This window comes from Lepisosteus platostomus, chromosome 9, assembly GCF_059453375.1.
Source record: "Lepisosteus platostomus isolate fLepPlt1 chromosome 9, fLepPlt1.hap1, whole genome shotgun sequence".
In the NCBI taxonomy this organism is placed as follows: Eukaryota; Metazoa; Chordata; class Actinopteri; order Semionotiformes; family Lepisosteidae; genus Lepisosteus; species Lepisosteus platostomus.
This window is the reverse complement of record NC_142619.1, coordinates 28,270,147-28,283,183: the sequence shown is the minus strand read 5'-3', so window position 1 is coordinate 28,283,183 and position 13,037 is coordinate 28,270,147. Positions and strand designations below refer to the sequence as shown.

The 13,037-nt window shown below is 41.8% G+C and overlaps 1 protein-coding gene across 5 annotated transcripts in view; it reads left to right on the top strand.

The window, feature by feature from the left end:
• rab3ip (RAB3A interacting protein (rabin3)) overlaps positions 1 to 13,037 on the top strand; it is a 43,009-nt gene that overhangs the window by 28,109 nt on the left and 1,863 nt on the right. For 3 of the 5 annotated variants that reach the window (XM_088644567.1, XM_088644568.1, XM_088644569.1), the window contains exons 5-11: positions 3,100 to 3,195; positions 4,323 to 4,400; positions 5,050 to 5,253; positions 6,313 to 6,441; positions 10,054 to 10,166; positions 10,862 to 10,885; positions 11,937 to 12,036. In XM_088644567.1, coding sequence (XP_088500693.1) covers positions 3,100 to 3,195; positions 4,323 to 4,400; positions 5,050 to 5,253; positions 6,313 to 6,441; positions 10,054 to 10,166; positions 10,862 to 10,885; positions 11,937 to 12,036 — 744 coding nt within the window. The remainder of the gene's footprint in view (positions 1 to 3,099; positions 3,196 to 4,322; positions 4,401 to 5,049; positions 5,254 to 6,312; positions 6,442 to 10,053; positions 10,167 to 10,861; positions 10,886 to 11,936; positions 12,037 to 13,037) is intronic. The other 2 variants (XM_088644571.1, XM_088644570.1) reach the window with 2 other exon arrangements.

The window sequence follows — 13,037 nt, the reverse complement described above, 5'->3', positions numbered from 1 at the left end:
CTTAATCTGTGCTGACATTGAGAAATCCAGAGAGATCTGTCTGGCCTGCCAGCGAAAGCACAGGTTGTACTGTGAAAGGAAACTTTATTCCTCTCTGGAATGCAGTCTCTCTGCACAACTAGGAGCTTAGCCTTCTTATTAGGAACTTCCAAATAAGTGCTTAGTGGTACACTGAAGATACTAATATTAACAAGTACAGTATTGTAAGTGTCCTTATGCATTTCTGCATCCTAAGCACAATTTGAATTTAGTCTACCACATCCTTGTAATAAACACCACATAGACAGGTTTCTTCGTTAACCTGCTCTCTGAAGTCCGTTAACTTACCGTAATGTGTACTTGCTTCACTGTTCTAAGGCACTTTATGCTTTTTTCCCCTTGTAATACATAATGCATGCTGCAGCCATCCAGAACAGCTAAGTTTGCAGTTGAGAGCTGTTGTCATTTCCAATTTGAAACAAAAGCATGTTTTCTTTAATGGGCAGGAATGCATTTCAATTTCTTTGACAGTTTCCAACAGAGTAATGTGAATTCAGCTCCCAGTTGGTCATGGATAAACAACTTAAAAGGCTAACAAGAAATGATTGAGTTACATTTTTCGAAATGGACACTAATATCTCGTATATACCCCTGCCCTTCCACAAGCCGACTGCTTAGGCTATCACCTGTACAGGGTTTGCTGAGATTTTTCTCTTTTTGAGGTATCCATTTTGGGGAACTGTAATTCCTCCTATTTTTTTGTTTAGGTAAAGTATAGTGTCCCTCTGTAGCATTATGTTTACTCTGTATGTTCTCTCCTGTTCCTGTATTATAAACTATTCTACGCTTGAGGCCTTGCAAACTTACTAGTGTATGCACACCTTTATTACCATACAAAATTACTTTTTGCAGTTTATTGGCTATATACAGCAGGGACAGACAATTAACATACCATTAAGTATATGGGTCCAAAAAGTGAGGGTGAGATTGGAGCAGGATTTGGAGAACTGTGATATTGAAGCGCGTGCACAAAAAGAGAGATGGGTATTAACAGATAACGATGAAACACAATCCAGGTGTGAAACATGAAATTTATATAGCATAGCATTGAAATAACTAAAACTGTTTAATCTAGCCTAAATTTATTTTAATAAAAAGGGAAACCCAGATAAAAGCTATTGCAATTTGTGTAGGTAGATTACACTAGGTCCATAGCAAAGCTGTCTTTTTAACAGAATTACTTTGCTCTTGGCCCTGTTTTTTGTATGTTAGAGGCAGTTGCCCTTTAGGACTTGCCCACGATCATCATTTTTCAAATACATTTTCGTATTTGTTTGGTCACAAAGCAATTCCAAATATAAGCCAGATTCTGTTTTTATGCGTTTGAAAGTTTTTTATTTTTTTCACAAAACTAACATACACTAAAAAACACAGAAAACAAGACAAAAACAGCCAGACACTGAACCGAAAGCTCACACTTGCTTATGCCTTTTTACAGATTTCTAATTAAGATGAGTTTACGAGTTGAAATCCGTGATAAAAGTAATTACAAAATTATTTTATGCGTTAAACAATCAGGGATATGTACAAAGCCCAGATCCTATGGAATTGCTTCGTTGTGCCTGTCCTACAGAAACGACAAATTCAGTTGTTTTGAATGGCAACACAGCCGAGAACCCCAGTGCTGGAGAAAGACTACAGAGCCTTAGTGTACTGAATTAAATTCCCTTTGACTGTGCACGTCAGTGTCAGAACGCTTCTTTGAAGGCTTCTCTGAAGGACCATCCTGTGGAAGAGGGGGCTGTGGTTTCAAAAAGACAGAAAAGGCACGTATGCAAAAGATTGCAGAGGCTTGCCGACTTGTCAGTCCGCTTTGAAACGAATTAACAAAGACCAGGAGGGATTATGGTGGGACACATGGGTTCAGCTTGCAAGGACTGTGGAGAAAGGCTGAAAACATTTCTTACTCCCCTTGTAATTATAGACTCTGAATCCGCACGCAGAGTGTGTTAGCCTAAGAAGCATGGCTGACCTTGTTGTCTAGTATTTTCACCCATTACCTTATCACTTATTTCAGGGCAGAGGTATTTTGCCTGTTGCCATGGTGCTAATCCTGACAGTGCTGTGTATGTATGAGGGATCTGCAGGAAGGTGTAAAGGACATGTGGGTCTGGACTTCAGTGGCTTGATCGGGGGGGAGAGGGGCTGGACTGCCCACAGTTCAGTGCTGTAGCTTGAAGGTGTGGAAGAAGAAGATTCTGTCACAGCCCAATGGTATACTGAACATTAAAACAAGCCTATCGTTACTTCAGTATTTCACAAATTTTTGTAGCAGGTACACTGTCATTTTATTGAAAAGACATGACTTGGTAAATTCATTATGCTGAATGACTTTCGTTATGAGCAGGGATTGATAAGCAGGGCTGTGCTGTGAAAATCGACATGTTTGTGACTATCGCTGGAAGCACTACAAGCAGTACATCAGCAATGCATGCTTTGCACCAGGTTGCAGGTACGGTGTTATGAGAATCTGTCCCTTTCCTCTTGTAGAGCCTGGACAAGCAGTGTTTGGGTGGTGTGAAACATAGCAATCTTTATACCACAGGTACTGAAAGGTGTTTTCCCAAGCACATTTCTGAGTGGAAAGCACAGCTTTTTATCATAACTACATTTTATATCGCAGCACGTATTAAGACCATTCTAATTTCTGCTTTTTTTTTGTTGGTCTGTCATAGCGTTCACCATTAAAACCATTATTGCTTATTGGCAGTATGTGAAAGTGCTCAGTTGAGTAATATAGAAATGGCTAACTCAAACATTTTCCTTTTGAGTCCTTACACATATCCTTGCAGTTCCTGGATGTCTGAATTCCAGTGGCCAGTGGCGCTTGGGAAAAGGTGTTTTTATTTCTGAAAAACTCTTGACAGAATCAAAGCTGTATTGCTGGCTTGCAGAGGTGTTTTCTTGTGTGTTGGATAGGAGGGTTGCTGAGGTGCAAACTGCAGACCCGCAGTATACCTGCTTTAAAGAATCTGAACATACTGTACAGCATATACTTTACAGTTTCGGCAGAGAAATAAGGCCTTTTCCTTTTATTTTTTATTTTATTTTATTTTTAAGGAACTTAAGTTAAAAGACGAAGAATGTGAAAGACTATCTAAAGTAAGGGACCAACTTGGGCAAGAACTGGAAGAACTCACAGCTAGCCTGTTTGAGGTTTGTTTGGATTCTTCATCACAATGAACCACTTGAGTTTCTGTGATTGAGCACTTTGAGCCAGTACGGATGGAAAGACATAAAGCTATTCAGTTGGTTTAGCACATCTGATTACCCTTTTCTCCTCTATAGGGTTGTTATAAGCTGGTCTCAAAATCTTGTTTTGTAAAATAAAAGAAGATTTTGGGGAAATTATGCATTAATTTGAACTTGAATTTGTGTCATTAATTCCCACAGAGCAATTCCCCCCAAAAAAGTGCCGTGGCTTAATCCAGAAAAAATAGCATTTTTTCTCACCGTTTTTATTAAATATTTTCAGATGAAATCTGCCCCCATTCACATCATAAAGGTGCGACATTTCTGCACTCACTGAGGTGTGATAAGTGGATTTCACATGTGGTTTCACAGATACTGCTAATGTGTTCATATTATTCTTATCAAGAATTTGTTTCTCCACTTTGCTTGTGAGTAGGTGTACAGTAAGGGGGTGAGTCTGCCTCCTGTTGGAGAATCTGCAGAAATAAGTTTGCTCAGGTTAATATAGTCCAAAAGAAAGGTTATAGAGGAAGGCATTCGGCTCATCTAGCTCATTTGGTTGCTAAAAGCTGCTTGACCAAGGATCTCATCCATTGTTTCTTGAAATAAGCCAAGGCATCTTCATTAGCAGCATGCCTGGGTAGCTTGTTCCCGACTCTTCTAATAGCAGATCTCTTACAATCGAGAGCCATTTCACACATCACAGAGAAAAGAAGCTTGTCCAATAAATTCTTCTCTGCCATAATAAAGAATTGGAGCCATGCATAAACAACCACCAGCAGATTTACAGTTAAGCTGTGCTAAATCAGTCCATTAGCTCTATGCCGTTTTAGTTGTTAGTTCCTCTCTAATAAAATCTGTCTGGAATCTGTCTTCCTAGCTTAACGTTTGTTTTCCTCTTTCTTCCTTTTTTCGTTTTAAAGCTGTGTCTTAAAGGGACTGACAGGCTTTGTTTTGGGGGTGGACTTTCAGAAGGGCTTGGCTTGCTTGGGACGTTGGTTGAGGTTGGTTTAGAGGTGGGTGGTTAAGGCTTGTGACAGGAAGTGCGCCCAGGTAGCGGCTTTGGCCTTTAACCATGTGCTGCTCCACAGGAGGCCCACAAGATGGTGAGAGAGGCCAACGTGAAACAGTGTGCCGCAGAGAAGCAGCTGAAGGAGGCTCATGGGAAGGTGAGTGGAGAGCGCCTGGCCCTCTAAATGGGCTCATTCAGGTGGAGCAGGTGAAACATTAACAAGGCCGTTGCTTTGCACACTGTGCAGTGGTTTCAGTGCTGCAGTAGGTACCAGATCAGTGCGGCACCGAAGTAGCTGTTGAGGAAGATGAGGGCACTCAAAGCACAGCACCTTCCAGTTGAACATCACGAAGTGCAGAAGGACGCCTTTAGTACCCTGATCAGTACCATTTTTTGTGTGAATGTGAATTTGAAAGAGAAGAACAGCCCTAATCCCAACTAGAATGAGTGCACCGGTGTTGACTGTCTCGAGCATGTTTTATTTCACAAAGCACGTGCTTCTGGGAAGAAAGCAGAATTAACATAACAATGTTGGACTTTGATCTTAATTGATATTGATTGATATTATGCGTCAGCATGCGTAGGCTGCAAAGGAACAAGTAAAGGTTTGTTCCTTGCTGAAAAGAAGAAAAAAAATGTTGAATACATTTAAACAACAGAAATGCTTGTGATCCTTTGTGTGTGCATGTGGAAAGAGACACTCTTTTCATCACGATAAAGAGTCCCGGTAGTGTATAAGAGCTAATGGCAAAAACAACGCAAAAAAAAAAAAGCCTCACCATTTGTGTCGTTGTGCCCGTTTGCAGATTGATGTGCTGCAGGCAGAGGTAGCAGCTCTGAAGACCCTGGTGTTGTCCACCTCCCCAACCTCTCCCAGTAAGGACCTGCCCCCGGGCCCCAGAGCCCCTTTCAAGAAGGGCCACGCCCGGAACAAGAGCACCAGCAGTGCCATGGTGGGCAGTCAGCAAGAGTTCAGCGCCACTCAGCCCATTGTCAGGGACTGCAGAGAGGTATCGGCCTGCTGGCTCCTTGTGCTGTCGCACTGCCCTCTGCTGGACACTTCTGAGCCAGCCTCGGGCAGTAAACAATCATCTCACACTGCCTTCATTACACCACACAGTTAGGACTTCCTTTCCAAGTTACTTCAGGATACTTACTTGAGAGGTTCTTTCTGGTTATTCACTGCAGTCTTGAAATTGTGAAAGCTGAGATGATGCCGAATGCAGGTAGTTTCTGAATTTAGACTTGTTAAAAGTTATGCATACTTCAGTTTGCTTGTTTTTAAAAACATCCCTTTTCCTCACTGGATTTACTCATGTGCAAGTGAAGGGAGGTGAGAACATGTTAGTTCAGTGTTTATTTGAGACATAAGTTACAAAGCTGGCAATTTTTCATTTAAATGCCAAATCTTAATCCATAGAGTAATGTATTAATAAGGAAAATGACTAGAATATGGAAAAGGTTACAAATGAGACAAGGCCACTGCTGTTTGGTAGTTAATAATTAATCCAAGGATCTCATCCAGCCATTTCTTGGGGGAAAAAAAAAGTATCACCTTCAGCAACATGTCTATGTAGCTTGTTCCATTGGGCAAAAGTACTTTGTTTTCTGTTTAAAATACTCTTCCATGTACTTTCCACTAGTGTACTCTAGTACTCGTTTCTCTGTTCATTCTGAAGAAACATGCTGGATTGATGCTGGGTTTTAAACCTTGTTGCTTACTGATATGAGCAAACAGTGTTTCTCATGTGAAGTCTTACGTAGCAGTACTGATATTCACCCAAACTCCTGTTTCACACTACACAGGAAAATGGAGGTTAGGGTTCTTTCAGGAACTATGTTCTGCCATTGATTGCAAAAGATTAAAATGAATGAAAGCCATCTTCCCTAATGGTTCTGGATTCAGTAATGGTCCATTATTAATGGTCTGGTCACATACCACTAATAAACTCAGTGATTAACCCAGTAATTCTCTTAAAACAATTTACTGTACATTTATTCCTCTGTTTACATTCTGTGTGTTATATTGCACTTTTTGTGGTAGTTTGTGACTTTTGTTTTCCTCGCAGGTGGACACTCTGCTTTTCAGCGAGTTCAAGGCATGGAGAGAAGAGCCCACTCTTGAGAGGTCTTGTTCCTTTTTGGATCGGATCTACAGAGAAGACATCTACCCCTGCTTGACTTTCTCAAAAAGTGAGGTGAGGACATCGCTTTTGAAGGCTATGCCCATAAATTGTGTTCAATTTGTGTTAAAGAACAGAGAAGCAGCATCTAAGCAGCTACACAATGGCAGGAGAGGAGTGCAGCTTCAGTTCAGGTTATGTAATACAAATGTATCCAGTATATATTCCCCAGACCAGTCGGGCAGGATTGCAATACAGCACAGCTCTTAGTGATCTGCTTTAACTAGTCATGACTTGGTTGGAGCTGTGTAACAGATTTGCTTTGCTCCTCATGTGCTAAAGAGACATATACAACAGAAAGCCCTCTAGGACTAGAGCTGGGAATCCCTGATGTGTACCCTGACAGCCCAAGGCTGGATTTTATCTCTTTTTCATAGCATTTTTTAAATGCATAGATATTCCAGCAAACTCTATTAATATTTTACAGCAGATAGATTGCCAGTGTAAAAGGAAAACTACGGTTAAAAACACTTCTTCTAAATAATTAATAATTAATGTGCTGTCGTTCTCTGAAGTAGCACGAGACTGCCCCCTCAGACGTGTTCCTGTCCGTGAACAAGCTTGCTTACACCTTTAGTAAACAGGCCCCTTGTTCCACTTCACACTTCAGAACATCATGTGGAAGGAGCTCTGTTGAGGATTCACATCTATGATCAGCATGAGTGCATTAGAAATAACATGTTTAAAGGTTGCTCAAATCTTTCAGTGCCATGGCACCATTTCAGTGGAATAACCAATCTGAAACATTGGAGGGCATTTGCTTCTGGAGCATTTTTTGTTTCAAAGGGAAAAATGCAGCTGTAAAGCTTAAATACGCAGGACACGTTTTTGCAGTTACTTATTTTTGCCGAAGGTTTTAAGCTTCAGTTGCATATACTGAAGAAGTATTAACCTCCTCCTGCGTGGGTCTTTTGAATTTGGTCTTTAAGAGTTCCAGTGACTGATTCTGTGAGCACATGGCCCCTAGTCCAGAATTTCTCTTGGGCTGGTCTTTCTGCACTGGAGATCTCCATTTGCAGTCGTTTCCATTGATCCCTGTAGTTTGCAGAATATGGCTTCTCTAATTTTATTAAAGATCTGTATGAATGCTCAGCCAACAGTTTTGTTCCCCCAAAGTTGGCGAACTAAAATCTGTGTATTTTAATGTTTAATGACTTTAATGACTTAACACATTAATTATTTAGCAAAAAAGCATTGTACTGGAAAACGCATGATTTCACCAAGTCCCATGATGTCATGTGAAGTTTGATTAGGAAGTTCTGGGAGTACAGAAATATTTGCCCTTGCAGAGTGAAATGACCCGAAAATGATGAAGTTGCCGGTTGTTGCCCATATTGGTTCTGTGAAAATGATACAAGTGGGAGCTGTGAGTTGCCAGAAAATGAGTTTGTGCAATTTTGATGCCTATGGGTTTTTGCTCCTTACCAAGGCTGTGTTTTAGATTCATTTGAATGTGTCTAGAATAAGAATCAAAGCATGAGCTCATGACCTGTCAAATTGATGTTGAAATCTCAACACTGCCAGGTTTAGTGACCGTGGTTTTGCAGTTGCCAGCTGTCAACCCCAAACACGTCAAGCATTATACTGCCCAGCAAAAGGGCATTCTTAAGGCTGGTTTCAAAACCTCCTCATCAGAGCCTATCAGATATAGCAAAAATAGCAGGAAGGAAGGTGCAGTTCATCATATCTTCCCCAGGGTATGGTCGATCAAAGCTGTGATTTTCTCTAGGCTACCGAAATGTGACGCTGTCCCAGGCAGTTCTGTTGATTAGTGATCTTCTCTGGTGAATCGTGGTTCCAACTGTTTTGCTCCAGCGGATGCAAGAACGTGGAGATCGGGAGGCCGCAAATTCCAACCACCCTGTTGACATAGTACTGGTGCTATGCTGTGCATCACCATTAAAAAAAAAAAATGGACCTTGTTTTCAACGATGGTACAGGTTGGATGACTTAGATTTACAAGATGGCCTCCTGCCACTCTGCTATTGAGGTATTTTAAGTCTCACGCCCACGTTTTTGCTTCCCCTGTCACACAGACTTGCAGTACGATGAAATTTCGTACTCAGCCAACATGGCAGTAATGTGGAAGAAAATAAAAAGGCATCACACATCCGCAGTATGTTCCACGGAATCCTGATATCAACCCCATTGAGCACACGTGGGGTCGCAGATGTTGAAGACCACGCTCCTGCATAACAAATAACACAACATGGAACCTTTCCATTTGCACATCCCTACCACCACAAAGGGCTTACACTTCTTGGGCATATTATGCCTCTTGGCCATATTGTCCTTCGCTCTTTGGCAGGTTCTTCTGCTTCGAGATGGACAATTCCCTTTGTTATGTTCTGTTTTGTTATTGCTCATTGTACTGAATTGTGGTTACGGTTGTTTCTTTTTTTGCTGTTGCCTGTGGCGTAGACCTCTGGCTGTCATAGTGTTTTCTACACCCCTTAGTTGGGGAATCGGAGCTCACGAAGGCTTCATCTGAAAAGGCTAGGCCAGCTTTTAGGCCTCTGGGTTTCTGGTACTCCTGTACCTGAGCTCTCAGCTGGTGGGGGACTGTGCTTGTGTTGTGTGCCTGGGCGAGCTGTGTCAGGGTTCCTCACTGATGGCGGCAGTGTCAGCGAGCTGTTCCCACACTTGCCACTGGTGTCCTTGCCCACAACTCCAGAGTCCTCTGCTTCTGCTAGCTTTTTGCCAGCAGTTCTATGACTGGGCAGTAGCTTTTTTTTTTGTTAGCCACTGATAGTATAACTCACTGGTAATTAAATTAAAGAGCTGTCCTGTCGGTCTTTCAAAGGTGTTTATTTCCTTCTGCCAATGTACTGTATAAGATATAAAGAGATAAAAAAACACTCAAAAAGCAGAGCCGCTTTCCACAGGCAAAAGCAATATAAACACTGGAACCAGCTGGATGTGCGTTCAGTACTCCAACATTAATAACAGAATAAATTTTATGTAGCATTTGTCAACATTTCAGCAAACAAGCTTTCATCAGGACACATGTCCTGCCAATTTGTCATGATGAAGGCTTGTTTGCTGAAATGTTGACAATTTTTAAATACAATTTCGAGTATGGAACATGCTTCCAGCCAAGACTGCTGTTAATACTTTATAAGATGCATCAACTGATATATACAGCACACCTACGGACTGCTGGAAAAAACACAAGCTAGTCTAGTCCCTTATTTGACATTGTAATAAGATATCCTGCCATGATGCCGACTCTGATTAATGAAAAACAGAGTCCCTGACGTCAGGTCTTCTGTAGTCCCATGCTGCTGTTATTCATTCCTTCAGAGATAGAGCAAGCTTACTGCATATCTAACAGAGGCAGTAATAGTAGGAAGGTAATGATGAGACCTTTTATAAGACTTTTTTAAAATAACTATTCTGCCTGTAGTTTATAGAGTACAGGCAGTGCTTTGTTTTATGACTTTAGTATTAGAATTTAGCACTAAGTTGTAAAAGAGCCCCTTCCTCCCGGCTCTGGATTTTTAACGTCATGCTGTTGCTCCAGGTGCTTGCTCGCTTTTCCTCTCACCCGCCCACACTCCGCAGCACACCAACTGCGAGTGCCAACAGCAGTCCCATTCCCTCTCTTTCCCCCCTCTGTGTTGGCAGCTGGCGTCGGCCATCTTGGAGGCGGTGGAGAAGAACACGCTGAGCGTGGAGCCGGTGGGCTTCCAGCCGCTGCCTGTGGTCAAGGCCTCAGCCGTGGAGTGTGGGGGACCGAAGTGAGTACAGAGCGGCAGCGGCTCAGCCGCAGATGATGATGATCATGACCATGGCCATATCAGCTTACTTTCTCTTCCTGCTTTGGCCTATCATTCCTTTCGGTTTACAATTCGTAACAGCCTTGGCTACATATTAAAGTTGATTTCTAAGAGATTAATCCAATAATTTGAAGGCCCTTTGAAATTCACGGTGAATTTGAGTAGGATCCCAACCTTGATTTAAGTCACTTGATTGACGTCTTGTGCTTTATAACTGGAATCGGGTTCATATCTGTCCAAGGGAATTTCTCAGAGTCTTAAAATCTTCCCCATAATGTTAATTCTCCACCGCCACTCTGCAGTACATCGGAGATCTCTTCCGCCATACTCCTTTCTGTTAACCTGCAGGTCTGCGCTTACAGTCTTCGTTAGCATATTGGATGCAAGGGTAGCGAAAGAAACATTTTAGAAAATAAGTGAATTAGTGGCTTAAAGTAATGCAGATTGGCTTGTCTAAATCCTACGCAGTAAGGATAACTAGTACTTAGTTTGGTTAAGTAAAATCCAATATTCTAACTGGAGGTGTCCTTCTTGTTTGTTCGCTGAGCGTTCTCTTTATTTTCACTTTTGTTCTCTTGTTTCAGCTTTCTTTGTCGTTTGCTTGGCCTCTTTTTCATTGCCTCTTCATTTCTTTTCTTTCTGTTGTCTTGCCTTAGTGGCTGGAGGTCTGAAATTATAGCGTAAGTTGCCTCACGTGTCGGCCATCTTCCCCACTTCCACAATCCTGCGCTCTCGTCTGCGTTTTTAGAAAGAGGTCGGTTTCGGATTAAAGAATTTTAGTCCCAGTGGCCCATATGTAAATATGCCTGTACAGAGCAGGGCCTCTGTCAGTATTAATTTTTAGTGGGTTTTTTTTTAGTACAGACTACAGATTAGTTAGACTGGAAAGACTTTTAGGCAAAGATAAAATGAGGTTCTTGTGGTGTAACAGGGCTCAATACGCTGAACCAGTCACAGCAGCAAAATGGCTGCTCTCTGAAGTCTAGACAGTGTAAAATGCTGGTGTGGCAGGAGACCTGCTGTTTTAGACATTGCAGAGTTATCTGCTGTCTGAGAGTGAAGCTGTTCCTGCTTGCCACCACGATTGAAACCCAGAAGGGGCAGGGAGAGCTGTGCTCTTCACACTTCACACTGGAAAAATATTCACATTCCTGAGGTGTCATGATGCGATCTGGCTTCTTTTTTTCCTGATAGTGGACACCGAGAGCGACACAGTCACTCAAAAGGGGGAGTTTTAAACTTTGGGATGCCCTACTCCCAAGGGATTTTGGTGAGGGATAGTTGGATAAGATTCAGCGAGAGCATAGCCTCTCTGCTGTTAAAAATGTAGAAAGCAAAATCATGTTATTGTCCCAATAAACCCTGAGGTCAGGAGCAAGCCATCGTCGGCTTTAACTGATCCGGAGGAAAGTGTTGCAGACGATTAGCTTTCTGTCAGGCCGGTACTCAGGTGCCACAGGGCTTACAGGATTCCTTCCCATCTCTGCTTTCATCCTGGTAATTTAACGAATTAGTTGTTCTTTAACCATGCCGGTGCTTTAAAAATAACTGGAAAACCTCTAGCCCTGGAGTGCCCTGAGGAGAAGTGGGAGTGGTCAGGAAAAAAACTGTGCAAAACCACAGAAACTCATCCGTGAATCCAAAGCTCTAAGTAGGGGGTAAAAAAGGGAAAAGCTTGTATTTTCATAGGGCAGCCTCAGCAGTGCTCAGTATTTGTGTCTTTGTCTTCAGAAAGTGTGCACTCAGTGGCCAGACCAAAACCTGCAAGCACAGAATCAAGTTTGGCGACTCCAGCAACTACTACTATGTGTCGCCCTTCTGTCGGTACAGGGTAAGTCAGAACACAAGTACAGTGTTACTCCTCCCTTATGTATCTGCCTATATTGGGACAAGTCATTCACTTTTTTAATGTGATGAGAAAATGTAAAATGTCTTTGGTAATGATGGCAGCAGATCAAATTCAGGCCGTTCCGAGAACTGAGCCGAGAGTTTGTACTAGTACCACGTCACGAGTTCAGTGCTTTCATCTTTAGTGCTTTGTTTATTTTCAGTAAATGAACATTTTGCTTTTGTTCCCTCCATTTTATGTCACCTGTCTTCAAATTAAGTATTGAGGGTAGATTGATTTGAAAGCTCTATACCGTGGACAGATATAATACAAACTGCAGTACAGATGCGTGTATTGCAACATTATTTTTTTTTATATATATCTGCCCACTCTCGGATTTCACTGAGATCAGATGTACAACAGACAAAAAAATGTAGAAAAAAGATTTTGTATGCTTGTGCAGTGTGCACGTGGAGTGCAGATTTGTGTGAATGTGAAACTTAAGTAGTGAGACTGGTGAGACCTGTAAGCGGAGTAGATATCTATTTGGGAAAGAAAGAGAAGAGTTAAAAATGGGATTCCTTTACTGCTTTTCAGTCTAATCCTTCCGTAATTTGATACACAAGCTTCACTGCAAATTTAATTAAGCTCTCCCAGCTCAGAGCAGACCCAATTACTGTATACATTCAGCCTATCCAGACAAGAACACTTTGACTTCTTTGAAAATTGTCAACCCAGCATTTGGTCACGTCTCTGAAATTCAAAGCTCTGCTCTATGATAATTGAGAATATTCTACAACTACACAAAGAATTGGCCCTGATCATTCCAGCTGATAGCTCGATCTGTTATATTTTGAGGGGTGGGGGGTTGTGAAAGCCTGCATTTTAACTGCAGAGATTCCTGTTTAGTCTCTGAGGCCCAGTAAATAAACAGGGTTTCCCCTCTATTCAGGTTGTGAAAAAAATAGCTTTGAGCTTGAAACACTTAAACTTCTTTATTGACT